Below are 27421 nucleotides of genomic sequence, written 5' to 3' on the forward strand. Positions count from 1 at the left end.
CCATCCGCGCCGCGCAGGCGTACGGCCACGCAGAGCCTAGTTGTACCACCCGAGCGTCCCGTCTCCTAGTAACCAGCCGCAGCCCCCTTTTCCACCACTTAATTCTTACTCTCTGCCTGCGGTGTCGCACCTGGATGGAACGCGCATGCGTAGGGCTGTGTATCCTCCAGCCTTCTTCCCTCAGCTCTAGGTTACGTGCTGCTTTGCTGCTGCAGCTTTGTGCCATTTTTCTTAGGGATCCTACACCATTCTGGACACACGTTCAGTGAGTTACTCGGAACGTGTTACTCCCCAGAGCTGCTTTTGAGGGTTGGGAGGTTGGTTAGCTCTCCTGCCGCAGCCAGGGGCCGGTTTTCGGGGAGTCTCCCCGGTGGGGTTCTGCTGCTGCAGCCTCTCGGGAGAGAGCAGTTCTGTTCGGGTGAGCACCGGCAGCCTGCAGCCTGGGGAGCCAGCGGACCCACGACCCGGTCAGCCCTGCACAATTCAGTCATGGTTGAATCGGGAAGTGGCAGGCGCTGATTCCTGACCGGTATTCCTTCCCCACATGTCAGTTCTCTAAAACCCCTTTCCAGAAAAACCACCAGATCGTTAACCAAAAAAGTAAAGGGTATACTACCTCACTTGATATTTAATGTTGTGTCGATTATTTTCCTGTGTAAAACCATTTAAATTTGTGTTCTCCCAAGTAGGGGCCTTGAGTCTTGGAACACTGTAACTTAACCAGGTGTAATATTTTTGGCCATCCAACTATGTTAAAATTAGCCACGTTACCTAAAAGTGGAAAAAGGGCTTTTTAGTGAAAAAGAATAAGGGTTGCATTACTCTGCCAAAGTTTTGGAGCCCGGCTTGAAAAAAAATACTATCTTTTTAACATTTCTTAATATTAAATAACTTGTCTTAAATAACCCAAAAAACTTCAGAACTCTAATGGCTGTATCTCCCTGCCTTTTCCTACAGATTAAATAGGTAACTAGGTTTTTAGGGCTGTTCTCTGATGATCAAGTTTTCGCCTGTGTATTTCAAAAGTAATTTCACATTTGAAGAGACAATTCCTGTTTTTGCCAGGTGAGTACTCATTCCCCCCACCCATATATTATTGGCATCCATAAACACATTTTATGTTAGAACAAATTACTTCGTAGAAGTACATTTAAATATGTGACATGTTTTTCCCATTTCTGTTCTGATTTCTTCACCTGTTTGTGCCATTACATCTTCTCATATTTTGTAGCATTTATTTTCAGCTAGCATATACTTTGTAAGTATAGCTAGACACTAAAAAATTAAGTTGAGGATCCTTGTTATTTTAGACAAAGTCAGAGGTCCCGAGAGGTATTAAAGTGTAATATTACCTAACTGATAAAAATAATTTACAAAGAAGCATGAACTGGGGCACCTGGCTAGCTCAGTAGGTACAGCATGGAACTCTTCCTTTAGGAGTCATGAGTTCAAGCTCCACATTGGGCATAGAGCTTACTTAAAAAAATTTTTTTTAATAAAAAAATTTTAAAAAACAAAGCATGAACTCTCAAAGACCATCCTAAAAAGTTATTTTAGGGAGAACAATGTATAATCTCATTTCCTTTTCAGATACTAAGATTATGGTGAATAAAATGTTCTCATTATCTAGCATTATTGAAAAGAGGGGAAAATGTATGAACCTCAAAAGTCTGAGTTGAAGACTTGGGAGGAATGAGGGGCTTATTAATACGGAAGTTAGGAAAGTACTTCCCTTAGGGAAAAAATAAGAAAACCTTAAGCATTTGTGTACACCACCTAGATGTTTCTGAAGATTCTTTGGGAAGAATGTAAGGAAAAGGACATTTTAAGGCCAAACCAGAGCATGAAGATTTTCCTTTCTTTTCCTACCAAGGACTGTTGACTCCGTCCCCCAATCCAAGAAAGTGAACATTTTCTTTCCTCTATGGAAATCCAAAGAGTGGTAAGTGCTCCATTCTGCCCCAACTAATCCTTTTATATAGTACATATGCTCTCTCACTTGTGACAGGTACTCCTGGGTAATTCTAAGGTCTGGGTTTTCTGTTCCCTTAGCTTCTCCATCATTTCACAGCTTCACTACAAAAAAATCTGTTTTGCCTTTTTTTCTGTACCTCCTTGGTACCCTAAAAAAATGGGGGACTCCAATTAAACATATGTTTGGGTTCTTGATGTTGTCCCACAACTAACTGATGCTGTGTTCATTTCGATACATCTTGTGAGATATCTTCAAGGTCACTTTCTTTCCTTTGGCAGTGTTAATCCCATCCACCATATTTTTTATGTCAGAATTATATTTTTCATCCCTGGAATTTTAATTCTTTTTTAATATCTTCCACTTCTAACCTCATTGTGCTTGTGATTTGCTTTACCTTCTTGAAAATATGGAATATATTTAAAATGACTTTTAAAGTCCTTGAGTACTAATTCCATCACCTGTGTCATTTCTGGGTTTGTTTTTATTAACTGATTTTTTTTCCTCCTGTTTATGGGTCATATTTTTCTGCTTGTGTTCATGCCTGGTTAATTTTTTTGGCTAACAGACATTGCAGATTTTACATTGTTGGGTGCTGGAGGTTTTCGGTTTTGTTTTTCTTTAAATATATTTAGGCTGCGTTCTGAAATGCAGTAATGTTACTTGGAAACAGTTTGACTCTTTAGAGCTGCACTGTTAAAAACAGTAACCATTGGGGCACCTGAGTACCTCAGTTGTTTGAGCGTCCGACTTCAGCTCAGGTCATAATCTCACGGTCTGTGAGTTCAAGCCCCATGTCGGGCTCTGTGCTGATAGGTTGGAGCCTGGAGCCTATTTCGGTTTCTGTATCTCCCTCTCTCTCTGATCCTCCCCCGTTCATGCTCTGTCTCTCTCTGTCTCAAAAATAAATAAACATTGGGGCGCCTGGGTGGCGCAGTCGGTTAAGAGTCCGACTTCAGCCAGGTCACGATCTCACGGTCCGTGAGTTCGAGCCCCGCGTCAGGCTCTGGGCTGATGGCTCAGAGCCTGGAGCCTGTTTCCGTTTCTGTGCCTCCCTCTCTCTCTGCCCCTCCCCCGTTCATGCTCTGTCTCTCTCTGTCCCAAAAATAAATAAACATTGAAAAAAAATTTTTTTTTTTAAAAATTAAAAAATAAATAAATAAATAAACATTGAAAAAAATTAAAAAAAAAAACCAGTAACCATTAGGGGCACCTGGGTGGCTCAGTTCGTTGAGCATCCAACTTCAACTCAGCTCATGATCTCACAGTTCGTGAGTTCAAACCCCATGTCGGGCTCTGTGCTGACAGCTCAGAGCCTGGAGCCTGCTTGAGATTCTGTGTGTGTGTGTGTGTGTGTGTGTGTGTGTGTATGTGTGTGTGTGTGTGTGTGTGTGTGTGTGTGTGTCTGCCCCTCCCCAGTCCATGCTCTCTCTCTCAAAAATAAATAAACATTAAAAAAAAAAAAAACAGTAACCATTAGCTAGCTACATGTGGCATTTTGGATTTATATTAATAAAATTAGGTAGAACTTAAAATTCAGTTCCTCATTTGTACTATGTACATTTCAAACTCCAAAAGCCACATGTGGCTAGTGGCTAGTATAATGGACAATAGATATAGAATATTTCAATCATTGAGGAAAGTTCTGTCAGACAGCACTGCTTTAGAAGCTTGCTTTTAAGCTTTGTTAGGTCCAAAATACTCTCAGGGCTAATTTGGCCCCATTGCTAAGCCAATACCTTTCTGAGGACTCTGTATAATGTCCCCTGTGTTAGGAGTTCTTTATACTCAGGCTGGTGGGAACTGCATTTTTGGCCCTGTGTAAGATCTATGGACTTTTTGGCCTTCTACTTTTTGGTGGTTCTTTCCCAGGCTTCAGTAGTTTTCTTGTACATGTGTTTCCTGATCAGTACTCAGCCAAAGAATTGTGGGGAATTCTCTGCAGATCTCTGGAGCTCTTTCTCTCACTGTACCTCTCTCCTCTCTCCACAAATTCTAGTGACCCTGGTCTCTGCAGACTCTGAACTCCTATCTCCTCAACTCACTGAAATAACCAGTTATTTTTATTAACCAATAATAATAATTTCCAGGCAGTGAGCGTTTATTTCCTTTCTCTTAGGGATCTCTTAGGGATGCACTGCCTATTGTCTGTTATTTAAAAACCACTGTTTCATGTGTTGTCTTTTTTTTTTTTAGATGTTGAAGACATGAAGATAAATCTGGTCCCTGTTACCTCCCTCAGGGCTCAAAGTCAGCTAGCTATTGATAGCCTCAGACCCCATGTTAGTAATCATCCCCAACAGAAGTGCTTTGCACAATAATTGCTTCAGGCTGAGGTAACTGTAAATGCATGAACCTTAAAGCAGAAGAGGGTTTGGCATAGCATATTCTTGAGGAATAGCAATAAGATCATGGGGCAGAGTGAGAGAGGAATTTGAGAATGTTAGCTGGTTGTATTAGTCTCCAATTGCTGCTGTAACAATTTACCACAAACTTAGTGGTTATGTAAGCAACACAGATTTATTATCTTACAGCTCTGGAGGTCAGGAGTCCAAAATGGATCTCACTAGACTAAAATCAAGGTGTCAGCAGAGCTGTATTCCTGTTGGGGGTTCTTGGGGAGAATCTAAGAATCCAGCCTCCACAGGCTGCCCACTTTGTTTGGCTTGTGGTCTCCTTCTAGCTTCAAAGCCAGCAATGGCCAGTCAGGTCCTTCCCACATTGCATCATTCTAATAGTGACATTCCTCCCCTCTTTCACTTGTGAAGACCATTGTGGTTAGAGTGGTAATGACCAGTGAGTCCAGGATAAACTTCCTACCTCAAGGTCATTTGGCTGGGAACCTTAATTCCATCTGCAACCTTAATTTCCCCTTGCCATGTGACATTCACAGGTTCTGGGAATTAGGATGTGAATATATCTTTAAGGGCCATTATTCTCCTTACCACAGCTGGAGACTCAAAATGTAGAGAATTTGGCTTTTACTCTGACATGGAAAGTACCTAGAGCAGAGTGGTGAGCAGAGTATTAATGAGATCTGGCTTATGTTTTAAAAGGCTCATTCCAGGGGCACCTGGGTGGCTCAGTTGGTTGAGTGTCTGACTTTGGCTCGGGCCATGATCTTGTGGTTCATGAGTTCAAGCCCCACGTTAGACCCTATGCTGACAGCTTGGAGCCTGCTTCAGATTCTGTGTCTCCCTCCCTCTCTGCCCCTCCCCCCACTCATGCATATGCACTCATGCATATGCACTCATGCATATGCACTCATGCATGCTCGCTCTCTCTCTCAAAAATAAATAAACATTAAAAAAAATTTTTTTAAAGGCTCATTCCAGGGGTGTGCTGGGTGGCTCACTTGGTTAAGTGTCCCAACTTCAGCTCAGGTCATGATCATGAAGCCTGCTTTGGATTCTGTGTCTCCCTCTCTCTCTGCCCCTCCCCCACTCACACTGTCTCTCTAAAATGAATAAATATTAAAAAAAAAATTTTTTTAACACTTTATTAAAAAGGCTCATTCCAGGGGATGCCTAGCTGACTCAGTCGGTAGATCATGGGATTTTTGATCCCAAGGTCATGAGTTCAAACTGCACATTGGGCATTGAGCCTACTTAAAAAAAAAAAAAACTCATTCCAAATACAGTTTGAAGAATACACAATAGGAAGGGTTGGGCAAGGGTAAAAATAGAAACAGGATTCACTGAAGGTTTGGATGTAGAATATGAAATTGGAGCTAAAAATTACTCTACCAGCAATGTACAAGGTTTCCTGTCATCCTGTATTCTTTTTTTTTTTAATGTTTATTTATTTTTGAGAGAGAGATAGACAGTGAGCAGGGGAGGGGCAGAGGGAGAGGGAGACACAGAATCCGAAGCAGGCTCCAGGCTCTGAGCTGTCAGCACAGCCTGATGCGGGGCTCAGACTCACAAACTGTGAGATCATGACCTGAGTTGAAGTCAGATGCTCAGCCAACTGAACCAACCAGGCTACCCTCGTCATCCTGTATTCTTAATACTCCATGTTATCTACCTTCCTAGAGTCTGTCATTCTGATGGTGGTAAACTTGCATTGTTCTGACTCCTAGTAAGATCAAACATCTCTTTATGTACTTGTTATCGATTTGGGATTCCCCAATCTGTGAATTACATCGTTATATCCTTTGTCCACTTTTCTATTGGGTTTCCCATTTTCTTGTTGATTTGTAGTTATTCTTATACTCTAGCTGTAAATTCCTTGTCCGCTTTGTACAGCACAACTTCCAATTTTCATCTTTTTAACTGTTTATAGTTTCTTTATTGAAGTTCTTAATTATGAGTATTCAGATCCATCCGTTTTCTTCCTGTTTAAGCTTGTTAGTTTTTATTCAAGAACTCTTTCTCCACCCAAGGTAACAAATATTGTCCTACATTTTAAAAACTGTGTTTATGGTTCTGCAATTCACATTTAGGTCTTTACTGCATTTGGAGTTCACTTTTATATATAAGATAGGGATCCTACTTTATTTGCATCTACATAGTGAGCCAGTATTGACAGTACTATACTACTAAACTTAGTCTGTTCTGTCTAAACTTAGTCTGTTGTATGGTGCCACCTTTACCATGTATAAAGTTCCTACACACAACTAGGTCCAAATTAGAACTCTGTCATGTTTCATTGGTCCTTTATTTGTTCCTGCGCCTGTACTAGACTATTTTTTTATTTTGACTTTGTAGCATATCTTAATGTCTGGTAAGGCAAGTCTCTCTGTGGTGTGTATATGTCAAATTTATTTAGTTTCTTACTTGAGTGTCTGACTTAGGCTCAGGTCATGATCTCATGGTTTGCGGGTTTGAGCCCCACATCACGCTTGCTGCTGTCAGCACAGAGCCTGCTTCAGATCCTCTGACCCCCTCTCTCTGTCTCTCCCCTGCTCATGCTTGCTCTCTCAAAATAAATAACCATTAAAAAAAATTTTCTTGAATGGCTATCTGAATGCCAGGCCAAAGAGGCCCCAAATATACTTGTTCTTTCTTTATGTCCTCAAGATTCCAGACAAGTGAAGGTGACACTCAGAGGGCCAAATATACCCTATTGCATTTGGTTCTTCCTCAATTTTGCTATTAAACTGAAATTTAATGTGCTTGTTGAGAATCTATATATTACCATTATCTTACCATTGTTGATTTCATATGCAGTATAATGTTTCACAGAGTTTTGTTACTATAGTTGACTCTTGAACAATGCAGGGTTAAGGGGTGCCAACCTCCCCTGCCCATGTGGTTGAAAATCTACATGTATCTATTGATCCCCCAAAAACTTAACTACTAATGGCCTACTGTTGACTGGAATCCTTACCAATAATATAAATAATTAGCACATATTTTATATATGTATTATATACTGTATTCTTATGAGAAGTAAACTAGAGAAAAGAAAATGTTAAGAAGATCATAAGAGAAAGTACATTTACAGTACCATACTGTATGTATTGAAAAAATATTCACAGGGGTGCCTGGGAGGCTCAGTGGGTTAAGTGTTTGACTTCGGCTCAGGTCATGATCTCATGGCTTGTGCAGTTCAAGCTCCGCATTGGGCTCTGTGCTGACAGCTTGGAGCCTGGAGCCTGCTTCAGATTCTGTGTCTCCCCCTCTCTCTCTGCCCCTCCCTGCTTGCGCACTCTCTCTCTCTCTCAAAAATAAATAAACATTAATTTAAAAAAAAAAAAAGAAAAGACAAAATATTCACACATAAGTGGACGTATGCAGTTCAAACCTGTGTTGTTCAAGGGTCAACTGTATATTCTTCTTAAGTTTTTTCAACTTTGTAGTTTGAAAAAGTTTGAAACATACAGAAATTTAACAAGAATAATACAGTGAACAATTTTTTTAACCCTTTCCACCTAGATTCAACAGTTGTTAACATTTTTCATATTTTACTTTCTCTTTGTATCTATTGCTGGAATATTTGAAAACAAGTTGTGGAAAGATCCTTTACCCCAATTTCAGCATGTATCTCCTAAGAATAAGGACATTCACTTATATAACCATAGTAGGTACTACATTTGGGGCATTTAACGTTAATACAATATTATTATCTAATAAACCATCAATATTCAAATTTTCCAGTGGTCCAAGAAATGGCCTTTATAGTACATTTCCCTCCCCCACAACTAAAGGATCATTAACTGCATTTGGAAATCATGTTTCTTTAGTCTCTTTTATTTTTTTTTTCCTTTTTTTTTTTTATTTATATATGAAATTTATTGTCAAATTGGTTTCCATACAACACCCAGTGCTCATCCCAAAAGGTGCCCTCCTCAGTACCCATCACCCACCCTCTCCTCCCTCCCACCCCCCATCAACCCTTAGTTTGTTCTCAGTTCTCAACAGTCTCTTATGCTTTGGCTCTCTCCCACTCTAACCTCTTTTTTTTTTTTTTTTTGTTCCCCTCCCCCATGGGTTTCTCTTAAGTTTCTCAGGATCCACATAAGAGTGAAACCATATGGTATCTGTCTTTCTCTGTATGGCTTATTTCACTTAGCATCACACTCTCCAGTTCCATCCACGTTGCTACAAAAGGCCATATTTCATTTTTTCTCATTGCCATGTAGTACTCCATTGTGTATATAAACCACAATTTCTTTATCCATTCATCAGTTGATGGACATTTAGGCTCTTTCCATAATTTGGCTATTGTTGAGAGTGCTGCTATGAACATTGGGGTACAAGTGCCCCTATGCATCAGTACTCCTGTGTCCCTTGGATAAATTCCTAGCAGTGCTATTGCTGGGTCATAGGGTAGGTCTATTTTTAATTTTCTGAGGAACCTCCACACTGCTTTCCAGAGCGGCTGCACCAGTTTGCATTCCCACCAACAGTGCAAGAGGGTTCCCGTTTCTCCACATCCTCTCCAGCATCTATAGTCTCCTGATTTGTTCATTTTGGCCACTCTGACTGGCGTGAGGTGATATCTGAGTGTGGTTTTGATTTGTATTTCTCTGATAAGGAGCGACGCTGAACATCTTTTCATGTGCCTGTTGGCCATCCGGATGTCTTCTTTAGAGAAGTGTCTATTCATGTTTTCTGCCCATTTCTTCACTGGGTTATTTGCTTTTCGGGTGTGGAGTTTGGTGAGCTCTTTATAGATTTTGGATACTAGCCCTTTGTCCGATATGTCATTTGCAAATATCTTTTCCCATTCCGTTGGTTGCCTTTTAGTTTTGTTGGTTGTTTCCTTTGCTGTGCAGAAGCTTTTTATCTTCATTAGGTCCCAGTAATTCACTTTTGCTTTTAATTCCCTTGCCTTTGGGGATGTGTCGAGTAAGAGATTGCTACGGCTGAGGTCAGAGAGGTCTTTTCCTGCTTTCTCCTCTAAGGTTTTGATGGTTTCCTGTCTCACATTCAGGTCCTTTATCCATTTTGAGTTTATTTTTGTGAATGGTGTGAGAAAGTGGTCTAGTTTCAACCTTCTGCATGTTGCTGTCCAGTTCTCCCAGCACCATTTGTTAAAGAGACTGTCTTTTTTCCATTGGATGTTCTTTCCTGCTTTGTCAAAGATGAGTTGGCCATACGTTTGTGGGTCTAGTTCTGGGGTTTCTATTCTATTCCATTGGTCTATGTGTCTGTTTTTGTGCCAACTTTAGTCTCTTTTAATCTGGAACAATTCTTCAGTTTCCCTGTGTCTTTCAAACATTGACATTTTTGACTAGAGGCTATTTTTTTTTTTATATATATAATATCTCTCAGTTTGGGTTTATCTGATTGTGTCCTCAAAATTAGATTCAAGTTAAACATTTTTGACAACAGTACTTCCTTTTTATTTTTTTATATTAAATATAATTTATTGTCAAATTGGTTTCCATACAACACCCAGTGCTCATCCCAACAGGTGCCCTCCTCAATGCCCATCACCCACTTTCCCCTCTCCCCCACCCCCATCAACCCTCAGTTTGTTCTCAATATTTAAGGGTCTCTTATGGTTTGCCTCCTTCCCTCTCTGTAACTTTTTTTTCTCCCCCTTCTACTCCCCCCTTGTCTTCTGTTAAGTTTCTCAGGATCCACATATGAGTGAAAACATATGGTATCTGTCTTTCTCTGCCGGACTTATTTCATTCAGCATAATGCCTTCCAGTTCAATCCATGTTGCTGCAAATGGCCAGATTTCATTCTTTCTCACTGCCAAGTAGTATTCCATTGTATATATAAACCACATCTTTATCCATTCATCAGTTGATGGACATTGAGGCTCTTTCCATAATTTGGCTATTGTTGAAAGTGCTGCTACAAACATTGGGGTAAGTGCCCCTATGCATCAGCACTCCTGTATCCCTTGGGTAAATTCCTAGCAGTGCTTTTGCTGGGTCATAGGGGTAGATCTATTTTTAATTTTTTGAGGAACCTCCACACTGTTTTCCAGAGCAGCTGCACCAGTTTACATTCCCACCAACAGTGCAAGCGGGTTCCCGTTTCTCCACATCTCTCCAGAGTCTGTAGTCTCTTGATTTGTTCATTTTAGCCACTCTGACTGGCGTGAGGTGGTATCTGAGTGTGGTTTTGATTTGTATTTCCCTGATGATGAGCAATGTTGAGCATCTTTTCATGTGCCTGTTGGCCATCTGGGTGTCTTCTTTAGAAAAGCATTTATTCGTGTCTTATGCCCAGAGTACTTCCTTTTTAAATAATCAAAGAGGACAGACCAAAGAATAGAATAAGTTCAATTTTACTAATTTGAAGATAGTATTATATATGTGTTTGATGAGAAAAAATATTCACTTCAGTTTCCAGATCTAAGAAACAGGGAGACCTAACATTTTAGAATATCATCAGAGAGATCTTTTCAAACTTTAGCTAAATTATCTCTGATTCCTAGAAAGCCATTTCCTAATTTTCATATTAACAGTATTTGAGTAACTAGTATGTTTAGGATACTGCAACAGTCCCAGGACTTTGTTCTGTTGTAAATACTGATATTCAATCACACATATGGATTAAGGTTTCAAGATTATATCATTAGAGATCTTTTGTCAATAAAATGATTACAGCTTGATAGGGATGGAATTCTAAACTCAGATACCACAGTGCCTAAATATTAAAGAAATAATACATTGTTGGGTGCCTGGACACATTCCTGGTCCAGTCGGTTAAGCATCCAACTCTTGATTTCGGCTCAGGTCATGATCTCGTAGTTGGTGAGTTCCAGCCCAGCATTGGGCTCTGCACTGAAAGCACAGAGCCTGCCTGGGATTCTCTATCTCCAAGAAAGAAAGAAAGAAAGAAAGAAAGAAAGAAAGAAAGAAAGAAAGAAAGAAAGAAAGAAAGAAAGAAAGAAAGAAAGAAAGAAGAGAGAGAGAGAGAGAGAGAGAGAGAGAGAGAGAGAGAGAGAGAGAGAGAAAGAGAAAGAGAGAAAGAGAGAAAGAGAGAGAGAGAGAGAGAGAGAGAGAGAGAGAGAGAAAGAGAGAGAGAGAGAAGAAAGAAAGAGAGAAAGAAAGAGAGAAAGAAAGAGAGAAAGGGAGAAAGGGAGAAAGGGAGAGAGAGAGAGAGAGAGAGAGAGAGAGAGAGAGAGAGAGAAGAGAGAAAGAGAGAAAGAGAGAGAGAGAGAGAGAGAGAGAGAGAGAGAGAGAGGAGAGAGAGAGAGAGAGAGAAAGAGAGAAGAAAGAGAGAAGAAAGAGAGAGAGGGGGAGAGGGGGAGAGGGGGAGAGGGGGAGGGAGGGAGGGAGGGAGGAAGGAAGGAAAGAGAAAAGAGAGAGAGAGGAAGGAAGGAAGGAAGGAAGGAAGGAAGGAAGGAAGGAAGGAAAAGAAAGAAAGAGAGAGAGAAAAAGAAAGAGGGAGAGGGAGGAGAGGGAGGGAGGAAGGGAGGGAGGGAGGGAGGGAGGGAGGGAGGAAAAGAAGGACAATATTCCAAAAAGTGGCAAAGTGCTCTCATTCACAACTTGGAGTCTGTTTCAGATCTCACATTGCTGCTTAAGCACTTTGGTCGGTCAATCACTATTCTCTAACAAGCACTAGACAAAACTTCAGAAGTCCTCACTGTCTTCCTTGTGCCAGGAAGCTGGTCCCTTCTTCCAACCTGGTCAATTCTGCCTTTCAAGTTCCTGCCCATCTTTCAAAGCCCAACCCTGACCTAGGCTCCCCTCCTTTCAGAACCTCTCTGGGCCCTTCCTTCATGTTGCATGTTCATCTCTCTTGACAGATTGGGCATCTGTACTGAAAAGTACTGTATCTTTATTGGACTCTTTTTTTTCATTTTTTTATATTATGGTAAGATATACATATAACTTAACATCTTAACCAATTTAGTGTGTACAGTTCAGTGTATTAAATACATTCATAATGTTGTGCATCCATTACCACCATCCCTCTCCAGAATTATTTTCATCTTGTAAACTGAAATTCTATACCCATTAAACAATAACCCCCTATGGCAACCACCATTCTTTCTCTCTGATTTTGAGTATTCTAAGTACTACACAAGAAGAATCATACAGTGGACGATTGTGACCGATTTGTGACCAATTTATTTCACTGAGCATAATGTCCATCATGTAGCATATTACAGGATTTCTTCCTTTATAATATTAAATAATATTCTATTGTATATATATGCATTACATGTTGCTTATCCATCAATGGACACTTGAACTGTTTCCATGTTTTAGCTGTTGCGAATAAGGCTACTATGAACATGGGTGTACAACTATTTGAGACCCTGATTTCAATTCTTTTGGGTCTATACCCAGAAGTTGGTTTGCTGGATCATATGGTAATTTTAGCTTTTGGGGGAACTGCCAAATTATTTTCCACAGCAGCTGTTCCATTTCCACCAACAGTACATAAGGGTTCCAATTTCTCCATATCTTTGCCAACACTTGTTTTCTTTTTCTTTCTTTCTTTTTCTTTCTTTCTTTCTTTCTTTCTTTCTCTTTCTTTCTTCTCTCTCTCTCTCTGTCTCTCTCTCTTTGTAATAGCTGTCCTAATGGGTGCAAAGCAGTGTCTCACTGTTGTGATTTGCATTTCTGTAATTATTAGTGATGCTGAACATCTTTTCATGTGCTTATTAGACATTCATATATCTTCTTTGAGGAAATATCTAATTCAGTCCTCTGTCCATTTTTTAATTTTGGGTTTTTGTTGTTGAATTTTAGGAGTTCACTGTATATTCTACTGGTCACTTACCAGATATATGATTTACAAATATTTTCTCCCATTTTTTCTGTTGCCTTTTTACTCTGGATAGTGCCTTTTGACACACAATTTTTTTTTAATTTTCATGAAGACCAAGTTGTCTGTTTTCTTTTGTTGCCTATGCCTTTGGCATCATAATCAAGAAATTACTTCCAAATCCATGGCAAAGCTTTTGCCTTATGTTTTCTTCTAGGTGTTTTATAGTTTTAGATCTTACATTTAGGTCTTTGATACATTCTGAGTTAATTTTTGCATATGGTGTTAGGTAAGGGTTCCACTTTTTTTTTTTTTTTTTTTTTTTTTTTTTTTGCGGGTGGATATCCAGTTTCCCCAGCACCTTTTGTTGAAAAAACTGTCCTTTTCTCCAAGAAATGATCTAAGCACCCTTATCAAAAATCACTTGAGCTGGGGCGCCTGGGTGGCTCAGTTGGTTAAGAATCCAACTCTTGATCTTAGCTCAGGTCATGATTTCACCCTTCCTGAGATCAAGCCCCAGTGCAGAGCCTGCTTGGGATTCTCTCTGCCCACCCCATCCCTCCCCCATTTGCATGCACATTCTCTTTCAAAATAAATAAATAAACTTAAAAAAAATCATTTGACCATATATGTGAGGGTTTATTTCTGGACTCTGTTACATTGGTCTGTACGTCTGTTTTTAGGCCAGTACCACATTATTTTGATTACTGTAGCCTTCTATTAAGTTCTGAAATCAAGAAATGTAAGCCTTCCAGCTTTATTCTTTTTCAAGATTATTTTGGTTATTCGAGATTCTATATGAATTTTTGGATGGATTTTTCTATTTCTGCAAAATATGCCACTGGGATGTTGATAAGGATTGCTTTGGATGTGTAGATCACTTTGAGTAATATGAACATCTTAATAATATTAGGTCTTCTAATCTGTGAACATGGGATGTGTTTTATTTATGTCTTTAATTTCTTTCAGCAGTGTTTTGTATTTTTCATCATACAAGTCTTTCACCTTGGTGAAGTTAATTCCTAAGTATCTTATTGTTCCATTTATGCTAATGTAAATGGATATTTTCTTAATTCCCTTTTCAGATTATTCATTGTTAGTATATAGAAATGCAGCTGACTTTTTTTTTTTTTTTTAATTTTTTTTTCAACGTTTATTTATTTTTGGGACAGAGAGAGACAGAGCATGAGCAGGGGAGGGGCAGAGAGAGAGGGAGACACAGAATCGGAAACAGGCTCCAGGCTCCGAGCCATCAGCCCAGAGCCTGACGCGGGGCTCGAACTCCCGGACCGCGAGATCGTGACCTGGCTGAAGTCGGACACTCAACCGACTGCGCCACCCAGGCGCCCCTGCAGCTGACTTTTGTGTGTTGACTGTATCATGCCACTTTGCTGAATTCATTTGTTCCAACAGTTGTGTGTGTGTGTGTGTGTGTGTGTGTGTGTGTGTGTGTGTGCGCGCGCCATCTTTAGAATTTTCTACATATAAGATCATATTATCTGTGAATAGAGATAATTTTACTTCTTCCTTTCCAATTTGTATGCCTTTTATTTCTTTTTGCTCTGGCTAGAACTTCCAGTACTATGTTGAATAGAAGTGGTGAAAGTGGGCATTCTTGCCTTATTCCTGATCTTAAGGAAAAGCTTTCTCTGATTATGATGTTTGCTGTGGGTTTTCACATATGGCTTTTATTTTGTTGAGGTATTTTCCATCTTTTCCTAGTTTGTCTGTTTCATCATGAAAGTTTGTTGAATTTTGTCAAATGTTTTTCTGCTTCATTGAGTTGATTGTGTGGTTCTTTTCCTTCATTCTGTAATGTGATATATTACATTGATCAATTTTTATATATTGAACCTTTCTTGCATTCCAGGAATAAACCCACTTGATCAGGATGTGTAATCCTTTTAATATCCTGCTGAATTTGGTTTGCTAGTACTTTGTTGCTAATTTTTGTATAAATGTTCCTTAGGAATATTGGTCTACAGGTTGTTGTGGGGTTTTTGTTTGTTTGCTTGTTTTCTTACAGTGTCTTGGCCTGGCTTCTATATCAGGGTAATGCTGGCCTCATGGTAACATAAGGGGTTCCCTCCTTTTCAATTTTTAGAAAAGTTTGACAAAGATTGGTATTAGTTCTTCTTTATGTGTCTGGTAGGATTCACCAGTGAAGCCATCTGGTCCGGGGCTTTTGTTTGTCAAGAGAATTTTGATGACTATTCAGATGTTGTTTCTTCATGATTTAGTCTTGGTAGGTTTTCTGTTTTTAGGAACTTGTCCATTTCAGCTAGAATATCCAATTTGTTGACATATAAAATAGAGCACTCTCTTATATTCCTTTTTATTTCAGTAGAATCAGTAGTAATGTCCTGCTGTCATTTCTGATTTTAATAATTTGAGTAATCTTTTCTTCTTAATCCATCTAAGAAATTGTGTCAATCTTGTTTATCTTTTCAAAGAACTACTTTTGGTTTCATTGCTTTTTCTGTTGTTTTTCTATTTTCTGTTTTATTATTTATTTTATTATTTTATTTCTATCTTTATTATTTTCTTCTTTTTGCTGTCTGTAAGTTTAGTTTTTCTCCTTTTTCTATTTCTTTATGTTATAAAATTAGGTTGATGATTTGAGATCTTTCTTGTTTTTTTAATGTGTTAATAGCTATAAATTTCCACTGTAGCACCGATTTAGCTGTATCCAGTAAGTTTTGATATGCTATAAATTTAAGTTCATCTCTAAGTGTTTTCTAATTTCCGTTGTGATTTCATTGATCCATTGGTTGTTTAAGAGTGTGTTAATTTCAGGATGCCTGGGTGGCTCAATAGGTTAAGCATCCAACTCTTGATTTCGGCTCAGGTCATGATCTCACAGTAGTGAGGTTGAGCTACCGCACTGGGTATGGAGCCTGCTTACTCTCTCTCCCTCTTACTCTGCCCTTTCCCTACTCATGCTCTCAAAAAAAAAAAAAGTGTGTTCATTTCCACAAATTCATGAATTTTCCTGTTTTCTGTTATTGATTTCAACTTCATTCTGTTGTGGTCAGAGAAGATGCCTTATATGATATCGACCTTTTAAAATTGGTTGAGACTCAATTTGTGGTCTAACATGTGGTCTATCCCGGAAAATGTCACAAGTGCACTGGAGAAAAATGTGTATGCTGTTGATGGGTAGAGTGTTCTGCAAATGTTTGTTAAATGTAGTTGGTTTAGGGACACCTGAGTGGCCCAGTTGGTTAAGTGTCTGACTCTTGATCTCAGCTGAGGTCTTGATCTCAGGGTCATGAGTTCAAGTCCCACTGGGCTCCATGCTGGACATGAAGCCTACTTAAATAAAAAATTAATGGGGCGCCTGGGTGGCTCAGTCGGTTGAGCGTCCGACTTCGGCTCAGGTCACGATCTCGCGGTCCACAGGTTCGAGCCCCGCGTGGGGCTCTGGGCTGATGGCTCAGAGCCTGGAGCTTGCTTCCAATTCTGTGTCTCCCTCTCTCTCTGCCCCTCCCCCGTTCATGCTGTGTCTCTCTCTGTCTCAAAAATAAATAAACGTTAAAAAAAATAATAAAATTAATGGCACTTCGGTGACTCAGTCAGTTGAGTGTCTGACTTCAGCCCAGGTCATGATCTCATAGCTTGTGAATTCTAGCCCCATGTTGGGCTCTGTGCTGACAGCTCAGAGCCTGGAGCCTGCTTCAGATTATGTGTCTCCCTCTCTCTCTCTGCCCCTCCCCCACTCATGCTCTATCTCTCTCTCTCTCTCTCAAAAATGAACATTAAAAAAAATTAAAATTAAAAAATCTAGTTGGTTTGTTGTTTAAGTGCTCTATTTCTTTACTAAGTCCTCTATTTTCTTATTTCTATCTAGTTGTTCTATCCATTATTGAGAGTGGAATATTGAAATCTTCAACTATTATTATACAATTATTTCTCCCTTCAATTCCTTTTTAAGTTTATTTATTTTGAGAGACAAAGAGACAGTGTGAGCATGAGCAGGGAAGGGGCGGAGAGAGAGAATCCCAATCTCCATGCTGTCAGCTACAGAGCCCGATGTGGGGCTTGATCTCACAAACAGTGAGATCATGACCTAAGAGATCAAGAGCCAGACACTTAATCCACTGGGCCATCCAGGCGTCCCCCATTAATTCTGTTTGCTTCATAGGTAAATGTTTACAGTTGTTTGGGAATCTGTATTTTTGGCAGAATACCTAGCAGAGTGTTTGGCCTTCAGTAATTATTTCTTTAATCCATTAATAATTTATTAACAATTTTTTTTATAAATATTTTTTTTCCACGTTTTTATTTATTTTTGGGACAGAGAGAGACAGCATGAACGGGGGAGGAGCAGAGAGAGAGGGAGACACAGAATCGGAAACAGGCTCCAGGCTGTGAGCCATCAGCCCAGAGCCTGACACGGGGCTCGAACTCACGGACCGCGAGATCGTGACCTGGCCGAAGTCGGACGCCCAACCGACTGCGCCACCCAGGCGCCCCCCATTAATAACTTATTAACAATTTTTGATAGGAAAAATGATATAAAGGACTAAGTAGAGAAGCTCTCTTATTTCTGAAAGGTGATAAAGCACAAAATCTGATAAATTCCTTTTTAAAAAGACTTTCACAGAACCTGTAGAACTGCAAATCCTCCTACAAAGAAAATGTAAACATTGCGAAGTGGAAGGCAATTTTACTTTTAAAGTTTTTTTAATATTTATTTTGAGAGCGCGCGCACACACACACACACACACACACACACACACACACACACACACACGAGCAAGCTGGGGAGGGGCAAAGAGAGAGGGAGACACACAGAATTTGAAGCAAGCTCCAGGCTCTGAGCTGTCAGGATACAGCCTGACTGGGGGGGGGGGGGGGGGGGGGCGGGGCTTGAACTCACGAGCCATGATATCTTGACCTGAGCTGAAGTTGGACACTCAACCGACTGAGCCACCCAGGCACCCCAAGGCAATTTTACTTTATATTTTTAGAGTCACCACCATGATGTTTCATGAAAACAAGCACTGCTATGAGGTTAGTTGAAATTACCACTGTATTCACCTGTTATCATTTCTTTCCAAGCAATCAAGTTGAAGAAACATTTCCACTGCTTAAAGAGATACCTGCCAACTATATTATTCAGCTCTCCCAATGGGATTTTCCCTTAGTAAATCTGCTACTCGGGTATCTGCTATGCGTGCGGATTCAAAAGTGGACGATCATTTAATGCAAGGGACTGAGAAAAGCAAGTTGGAACCAGTGACTCAGTTATTTCAAAACATCAAGAAAATAAGATTAGAAAACACAAGCCAAGAAAACTTTACAAGAAGTAAAGAGATTGGCACAGGATCTCTTTCAGAGAAAATCTTGGGTTCTGTAGTATATGTTAAAGAAAATGATGGAATAGAAATGACAGATGTGGAATGAAGTTATTTGTACATTCTGCCAAAGAAATTGCTTTTACTAAGAGAGCATGTTGAATGAGAACTTAACCTTATTAGGAAAACCTAACAAAATGAAGGATGATGATTGCTTATTTTTCACTATTTATGAATCACCTTAGACTGCACTTTTTTGATACATATTCAAAACAGTTGTTTTAGGGGAAAAAAACTTTTCAAAATTCAAAGCAAAATTCTCTGGTATTCTATCCTTGTCAAAAATCAGAATTTTTGATTAACAGTATTTAAATGGTACTAAAACATTTTAATTATAATGTTTCTCTAACAAGTGATCAAAAAACAGTGCCTGAACAATTTGACATCTGTATTTCATATTATTTCTAGTGTACCAATTTTTTAATATTTCAAGTTTGGGATTTTGCTTTAGGGTACTTTATCTTACTGCAGTTTTGCATTTCTGTTCTGTAAAAGATCACTTCACATAAACCCTGCAAAAGACCAGTAAATTACATATCTTGAGAAGCATTTCACATTTTAAATCATCCTTTTAAAACTATTTTTCCCCACATTGAATTCATTTCAGAGTTACAAAATAGTTATTTCCAAGTCTAATGGTTTATCTTATAGATACTACCATTTTATACCACCAATATTTAATGTAAGAAAAATAGTATTGTGTTAAAAAATTCTTGTTTTTGGATGGAACTGGAGAGTGTGATGCTAAGTGAAATAAGCCATACAGAGAAAGACAGATACCATATGGTTTCACTCTTATGTGGATCCTGAGAAACTTAACAAAAACCCATGGGGGAGAGGAAGAAAAAAAAAAAAGGTTAGAGTGAAAGAGAGCCAAAGCATAAGAGACTCTTAAAAACTGAAAACAAACTGAGGGTTGATGGGGGGTGGGAGGGAGTGGAGGATGGGTGATGGGTATTGAGGAGGGCACCTTTTGGGATGAGCACTGGGTGTTGTATGGAAACCAATTTGACAATAAACTTCATATACTGAAAAAATAAATAAATAAATAAACCTAATATATTGATAAAAAAAATTCTTGTTTTATATGCATCAGTTTGCCATTCTTATAGAAATGTCTAGTAGTTTGAGACAGCAGTATTGTCCCAAGTATTGTTAGATGAAAGTAAAACCATTTTGTGTTGACATATAGTGACCTTGTAACTATTTATATTACGTATGTATGTATGTTTTGAACATTTTCCTGTACTTTAAAATTTACTGGCTATCTCTAATGGCTAATTGTGAGAAATTTCCTTAATATTCATAAAAACAAAGATGAAAAACCATCTTCTTTCAGGGGAAACTATTTTATAAATCAGAAAAATACAAATATATTGTAGGGAATATTGATCCTAGAGTTAAATAAAATTGTTGAATTGGACATAAGCCAATAAGACACTGCTTTTTATCATTTACAGAACATAATTCTTTGGGAGAGGAAAAAAACATAGTCATTCATTTGTTCACCTAACTTGGCATTATGTTTCTTGGTGGGGATATAGTAGTGAATAAAATAGCCACCATCTTCATAGTGCTTACTGTCTACCAGGGAAGATAGAGTATCAGACAGTAATTCTATAAGATGCATATTATGATGTACCATGAAGAAAAAGTAAAATGTTCAGGACAGGAGACTTAACACATAAACTTGATTTTTAATTGTTGGAACTATGAAGTTTTCATAGCTTTTGCAGTGACATGGTTGTCTAAGTAACATGATGGTGATGGTTGAAATCTTGAGAAGGGTTAAAGTCCAAATGAAGTTTAGCAGGAAAGAGTGATGGTTTGAAAGTGGAGGAAAAAGAAATGATTTCTAGCTAAAGAGACTACATGCATGGAGGTTCCTTAGGGAAAACCTCAGGAGCATGGTTTGGGGACATAACTCAGCTTCCAAGGCAAGTAGTCATTTATATGTATGAAACTAAAAATACAACTTTTGAAGTTGTACACAGAAATGGCATTTAAAGCCTTGGGAATGAATGAAGTTGCTTAAGGTGAATGTATAATGTGAGTAAAGTCCTGAGAACTCCAACATTTAGGAGCTAGTCAGCACAAGGGAACTAGCAAAGGAACTGAGGAACTGGCATTGAGGATGGTGGAAAACCAAGACAAGGTAATGTCAAGATTGCCCACAGTAGTCATTAAGGTGGAGGTAGTCAACTGCAAGGTTAGACAAGGATTGGATCTAGCAACGTGAAATGTCACAATGACCTTAGCAAAATCACTTTTTTTTTTTTTAACAGGGGCTTGGCTCAGATATTTACAGCCTTGTTTTTCATCTCCATGAATGTCCAACAGGATATTTGATAGTCATGGTGATGCTGAATGTGGGATGATTTTTCATTGTGCATGATGCCTCATGCATTGCATGATATCAAATATAGTAGCTCACTCAAGTCATTGAGACAATAAAAATGCTAACATTAATCACCCTCATTGAGAACCACTGCTGCTAAGATACCAAAAAACTGGAATCCTCAAATCCAACCTAAGCCATAGTTTTAGCAGCACACTTGACAAGGGAAATCCACAAAGACTTCCTGGAAGAGGTAAAATGGAACAAGCTTAATAAGGATAACAACCTCACTTAGGTGTTTTGGGAGAATTCTACAAGTGGAATCCTAAAGTGAGTACTTTTCAGAGTTCTGCCACTTCTAATAAGATAGTAAACTTCCCATAAAAAAAAAAAAAACGTAGTTCAGCAGAAATAAGGATGTTTAGGAGACTTTAAATTCAACATATCCATAAAATAAGGTGTCTAAACCTATTATGTATTGCATCTAATGATGTTGTCATGGATGCTAATAATAAAAGCTTTCACTTATTGAGCTAGTGTGTGATCTCTTAGTTGGGATTCCCTAGAAACTGCCTGAGACAGGAATTCAGATGCATGTGATTTTTGAGAGTGTGCTCTTTAGAAAAAGCATATAAGGGAGTGAAGGAAGCAAGACAGGGAAATAGGAGTCAGCTGAGGATGAGGGCTCAGATAAATTCTTGGCCTGATCCACAGGATGCTTTGGAAGGATCTGACTGTACAGCTGTTCCATTACCCATTTTGAGGCAAAGGGTGGCACTATTGTGCCCCATACTAGTCAGACCTTGATTGCTACCACAAAGCCCAAGGGGGAGGCTGGAGGAGCAGGGAGGTAGCATGAATCACTAACGTGTCTCTGGACACAACAGCTCCTACACTCACAGCAGCTGGAGAATGCATGGGGGCACTAACAGTCTTTAGTACAGTGTCAGACACCTAACATATATTATTTTCCTTTTATTTTGAAACAATCTCAAATTTACAGAAAAGTTGCTAGCACAAAGGCCTTCCGTCTCCCCACAACCATTTGAAAATAAGTAGCTGACCTCATTCTTCATCAGCCCTGAATACATTTTTAATGATTTAAAGAGATTTATTTATTCTTTATTTCTATGTTTTAATAGAAATATAATTGGCATATGACATTGGCTTAGTATACAACATAATGATTTTATATATGTATATACCGCAAAACAACACAATAAGTTAACATCCATCAAATTTTTTTCTTGTGATGAAAAATTTTAAGATCTACTCTCAGCACCTTGTAAACACATTAATACAATATTGTTAACTATAGACACCATGCTGTACATTAGATCCCCAGGACTTACTTATAACTGGAAGTTTATACCTTTGACCACCCTGACCCATTTCACCACCCCCCACCCCCCACTCAAAAGCACTTTTGACAGAATGGGGACAGAAGAAATATTGGAAGTTGATTATGAATGGGAAGTAAGCAACTGGATATGTAGCAAGTCCTTGAAGCTCTGCTCTTTTAAAGGGAAGTAGACAGGATGAAAGGTGGAAAAAGAAGTGGGGTCACTGGAGGATTGTTATGATGAAGCAGAGTTCATGTTTGGGTGTCAGTGGAAGAAGGTTCCAGTGGAGGTGAAGTAGGAGAAGGGTTAAGAATAACCAAAGGACACAACCACCTCAGTAGGAAATAAAGGGAAAAAAATTATCATCTCAGATTTGAGAGAAATGAAATTTAGGAAGGATGTAATATAAGCAAAGGGAAACAGTATTGTGTGGCTATTTTTTTTTTTTTTTTTTTCAACGTTTATTTATTTTTTTGGGACAGAGAGAGACAGAGCATGAACGGGGGAGGGGCAGAGAGAGAGGGAGACCCAGAATCGGAAACAGGCTCCAGGCTCTGAGCCATCAGCCCAGAGCCTGACGCGGGGCTCGAACTCACGGACCGCGAGATCGTGACCTGGCTGAAGTCGGACGCTTAACCGACTGCGCCACCCAGGCGCCCCTTGTGTGGCTATTTTTAATAAAATTCCTAGAGGGACTAACTGAACAAAATCCATTCCATCTGCGTAATACAAGAAAGAGGAACTTCAACAATGGGCAATGATAAATGAGCCATTTGTCTTTATTGTAGCTTTTTAAAAAAAATTGTAGCTTTTTATGGAGCCCTGTGAAGCATCACCAAATTGTGAACCCTGGATGCTGCTTATTCCAAGATGCAGGCTTAGGCAGTTTCTATTCTAAATGAAAATTTTCATTTCTGTGGAAGATTGAAAAAGACCACAAATTCTTTGGGCTCCTCTTATGAAAAGGTGAGGTCCATTGCTCCATCCCTTGTCTCTGGCCTGTCTTTGTTGTTGCTTTGGCTAACATAAGGCGGCTGAAGTGTCTCTTCCAAGGGTAGGCGTGAATTGAGGTGCCCCAGCAGCCAGTAAACACCAGTTGCCAGGGTGTGAATAAGACCATCCTGGACCTCCCAGTTCAGCCAACCCTGGATGAATAAAGCTCTGGTGAAACCGTATAAATGTTAGAAATAAAAAATCGTGTTAAGCCACTGATGTTTGAGTCAGTTATTATGCAGCAATAGTTAAATGAAACTTTGGCTTGCCGGAGGAATTGCCCATCTGGCTGAGCCACAAGAATTTTCTTGCCAACTGCACTTAGGGTCACCGCAGATAGGTAACATTCATTAGCCTAAGTGTGTATTTTCTGACCCACTCCTTCCCAGCAGTTTCCATCTCTGTATTGGGAATACCAGCGTTTATTCCTTTAAATGCAATTTGTCTTTTAAAACTGATTTTAGTTTTCTCGCCTTCCAAGTGGAATTATGTGCTCTTTGGACTGTGAGGAGATACGGAAAGACCTGGAGCAATGACTGCACATTCAGTAGGCATCTGCTGGTGCTCTGGCCTGGCCTGGCATGCGACCTGACTGCTCTGGCTTCCTGGCGTCCTCTCTCTGGCCTCGCTCTGCGAATGCCCCCTCCAACCTGACACAGCCGCCCTGTCCTACCTTCGCCCTGGGTGACCATTAGCTCTGCGCTGTCACGTGGGGAACTCCATCTGAACTGCGGGCGCTGTGACTTTCCATTGGAACGTATCCCCATCTCTAATCTGGTTTAGCGCCAGCTGGTCCACTCTGTCGAGAGCCCCTCGGGCACCCACAGCCAGACACCAAAGAATGAGAACGAAGGGCTCCCGGCATGGCCCCGCCTCCTCTCGGCGCTTCCGCCGCCCAGCCTTCCTCTGGCCCAGTGGGCAGTGGGCGGGGCTGGCCGCGCGCGCAGCCTGACGGGCCGTGGGTCCTCGCACGCGTCTTTCTCCTGTAGGAACCGGCGTGCGCCGTGCGCGCGACTGGAAGAAGCAGGTGAGCTAAGCTGTAAGTGCGGTTCGGGGGCGCTGGGGCGGGCGGCCCTTTGGGTGTGAGTGGTGGGTGGACACCTGGGACTCTGAGGCCAGGCCGCCGAGGCCGGTGCTGTACACCCCGTGGTTTTCGCTCACCGCTTGGGACGACCTAACTCCACGGTTAGGAACAGCTTATCCCCAACGCAGGAGGGTAAAAAACTAAAATGTTTGGGTGCCAGGTGTGTGCGTTCCCACAGAGAGCCAAGAAAGCGAAATAAAACATGCGACCGTCGTGAGACTCTGGGTCAGTTATGTACTGTCAAAGATGTGGCAAAATAACAGGTGTTTTGAAGGAGCTGGGCCTACATAGGAGGATAGATGGAATTGTTATCTTTTGCTTTCTGTTCAGTGTTGAAAAGCATGTTTGTAATGCAAAATGGTGGTATCAAAGCGTCCCCCTAGAATATGGAAATAAGGTTGTTGTCTGGGGGAAAACTATAAAATGTAAAGAAACATTTTAGGGAGGCCTGGGTGGCTCAGTCGGCTTCTCCGACTTTGGCTCAGGTCATGATCGCACAGTTGGTAAGTTTGAGCCCAGCCTGGGTCTCTGTACCGATAGCTCAGAGCCTGGAGCCTGCTTTGGAGTCTTGTGTCTCCGTCTCTCTGCCCCTCCCCCACTCGCCCTCTATCTCAAAAATAAGCAAACATTTTTAAAAAAGAAAAGAAACATTTTACCAGACCTTCAAGGCTGATCTGTTACTGAACCATTGAATAAAAAGAGATTCACCGGTCCCAGATGAATCCAAGCCTCCTCTAGGAGAAAGAGGATATCCTGGCTTTAACAGGATCTCTCCAGAGCCCAGAAGTTGGGAAGGTGGTTTCCACAAGGCACATTCCATCAGACATTGAAACTCTTCTTCAGGTTTGTCTTCATTTATTTCCTTTGAGTACTCTGTTGTAGAGTTGTTAAAGACTAACAATAAAGCTAAAAGGCAAGCAAAGCAACTGATACATTAGAAAAATTTTGATTAAATAACCGAGAATCAAGAGCTAGAAAATGCAATTAAATTTTCTTTTTCTCAATTAACTTGTTTCTCTTCCATTTTTAAAAGCATGCTGATCCCATTTTCAATGAAGAATTGCTTCCAGTTACTTTGTAACCTCAAGGTCCCAACAGCTGGCTTTAAAAACACAGTAAAAAGTGGGCTTATTTTACAATCGATTTCTAATGATGTTTATCAAAATCTGGCTGTAGAAGACTGGATCCATGACCATGTGAATCTAGAGGGCAAGCCGGTTCTTTTCCTTTGGAGAAATTCTCCCTCTGTTGTAATAGGTAGACATCAGAATCCTTGGCAGGAATGCAACCTGAATCTGATGAGAGAAGAAGGTATAAAACTGGCTCGGAGAAGAAGTGGAGGAGGAACAGTCTATCATGATATGGGTAATATCAATTTGACTTTTTTTACAACCAAAAAAAAGTACAATAGGATGGAGAATTTAAAATTAGTTGTGAGAGCTCTGAATGCTATCCAACCCCAGCTGGATGTGCAGGCCACCAAAAGATGTGACCTTTTACTTGATGGACAGTTTAAAATCTCAGGAACAGCTTCTAAGATTGGCCGGACTACTGCTTATCACCATTGCACTTTATTATGTAGTACCAATAGGACCTTCTTGTCATCTTTGCTGAAGAGCCCTTACCAAGGGATCAAGAGCAATGCCACTGCTAGCATACCTTCTGTAGTAAAAAATCTTTTGGAAAAAGATCCCACTCTGACCTGTGAAGTACTGATGAATGCTATTGCTGCAGAATATGCTGCTTACCATCAAATTGATAATCATATTAACCTAATAAACCCAACAGATGAGACACTGTTTCCTGGAATAAATAATAAAGCCAAAGAACTACAGACCTGGGAGTGGATATATGGCAAAACTCCAAAGTTTAGTGTAAACACTTCCTTTAATGTATTATATGGACAGTCATATTTGGAAATTAAAATAGTCATAGACATAAAGAATGGAAGAATTGAAATCTGTAATATTGAAGTACCTGATCATTGGTTGCCACTGGAAATATGTGACAAATTAAAAGCAGGTTTTATTGGCAGTAAGTTTTGCCCAATTGAAACTACTATGCTAACAAGTATATTACATAAAACATGTCCTAAAGATGATGAACTACACAGTAAATGGAATATTCTCTGTGAAAAAATTAAGGGAATAATGTGATTCCAAATAAATTTCTTAATGGTTTTAATGATAATAAAATGTTTACTTTGTATGTCTTTTTTTTTTTTTTTTAAAGTAATCTCTACACCCAACATGGGGCTTGAATTCACAACCCTGAGATCAAGTCGCATGCTGTTATCGACTGAGCCAGCTAGGCACCTTCATTGTATGTCTCTTAAAAAAAACGTAGTCTCTTTCAGTAACTATTCCTCATTAGGAAGTGTCACCTAGTCCATATTTTCTATTTTCTGGCCTATAGATATGTTATCTCTTTCTTCATTGCTTTTTATTTATTTTTTTTAACCTAGCACAGATATGTATTTCTGCTCCTTCCTGTTACCACCATGGAGATGTATACTTTATTTGACAGTGATCTCAGAATTAGTTTTCTTACCTCTAGGGAATACAACCCAGGCTTTCTGTCACCTCTGATACCTTAAATTCTAAACTTCTTCCTTTTTTTTTTTTTTTTTTAATTTTTTTTTTTCAACGTTTATTTATTTTTGCGACAGAGAGAGACAGAGCATGAACGGGGGAGGGGCAGAGAGAGAGGGAGACACAGAATCGGAAACAGGCTCCAGGCTCTGAGCCATCAGCCCAGAGCCTGACGCGGGGCTCGAACTTGCGGACGGCAAGATCGTGACCTGGCTGAAGTCGGACGCTTAACCGACTGCGCCACCCAGGCGCCCCAAAAACTTCTTCCTTTTAATCATACAGTTGACCTTGAACAATGGGTTTGAACTGCATGGGTCCAATTATATGTAGATTTTTTTTTTTTTTACAGTGCTATAAATACTTTCTTTCCCTTACGATTTTTTTTAAAAATTTTTTTTTAGCATTTATTTTTTTTTATTTGAGAGAGACAGAGCATGAGCAGGAGAGGGGCAGAGAAAGAGGGAGACAAAATCCAAAGCAGGTCTAGGCTCTGAGCTGTCAGCACAGAGCCTAACGGGGGGCTTGAACCCATGAACAATGAGATCATGACCTGAGCTGAAGTCAGATGCTTAGCCAGTTGAGCCACCCAGGCACCTGCCTTATGATTT

General features: G+C 39.8%; 2 protein-coding genes across 5 annotated transcripts; both read left to right on the forward strand.

Annotated features, from left to right (window-relative positions):
• The first annotated feature begins 995 nt into the window (after nt 1-995).
• On the forward strand, nt 996-20131 carry CA3H2orf15 (chromosome A3 C2orf15 homolog). Of its 3 annotated transcripts, XM_086701305.1 has the most exons (4): nt 996-1065; nt 1874-1942; nt 4169-4308; nt 18169-20131. In XM_086701305.1, the coding sequence occupies exon 4, from the start codon at nt 18238-18240 to the stop codon at nt 18511-18513; it is 276 nt and encodes a 91-aa protein (XP_086557431.1). In that variant the 5' UTR covers nt 996-1065; nt 1874-1942; nt 4169-4308; nt 18169-18237; the 3' UTR covers nt 18514-20131. The 3 variants fall into 3 exon arrangements, with proteins under 3 accessions (XP_086557431.1, XP_086557433.1, XP_086557432.1); XM_086701307.1 differs by lacking the exon at nt 4169-4308 and having other exon boundaries at nt 1000-1065; XM_086701306.1 differs by lacking the exon at nt 996-1065 and having other exon boundaries at nt 1814-1942.
• LIPT1 (lipoyltransferase 1) lies at nt 1830-26430 on the forward strand. 2 transcript variants are annotated; one of them, XM_025932485.2, is made up of 3 exons: nt 1830-1942; nt 23620-24165; nt 25256-26430. In XM_025932485.2, exon 3 carries the CDS (start codon nt 25257-25259, stop codon nt 26376-26378), a length of 1122 nt encoding a protein of 373 aa, XP_025788270.1. In that variant the 5' UTR covers nt 1830-1942; nt 23620-24165; nt 25256; the 3' UTR covers nt 26379-26430. The 2 variants fall into 2 exon arrangements, with proteins under 2 accessions (XP_025788270.1, XP_086557430.1); XM_086701304.1 differs by having other exon boundaries at nt 1875-1942; nt 23620-24177.
• Nucleotides 26431-27421: the final 991 nt, after the last annotated feature.

The sequence above is a fragment of the Puma concolor genome, chromosome A3, assembly GCF_028749965.1.
Source record: "Puma concolor isolate L17-30 chromosome A3, mPumCon1.1.hap2, whole genome shotgun sequence".
In the NCBI taxonomy this organism is placed as follows: Eukaryota; Metazoa; Chordata; class Mammalia; order Carnivora; family Felidae; genus Puma; species Puma concolor.

Excerpts from the sequence above, each read along its gene's own strand:
- CA3H2orf15 (XM_086701305.1), top strand. The coding sequence starts at position 18,238 with ATGGGATTTTCCCTTAGTAAATCTGCTACTCGGGTATCTGCTATGCGT.
- LIPT1 (XM_025932485.2), top strand. The coding sequence starts at position 25,257 with ATGCTGATCCCATTTTCAATGAAGAATTGCTTCCAGTTACTTTGTAAC.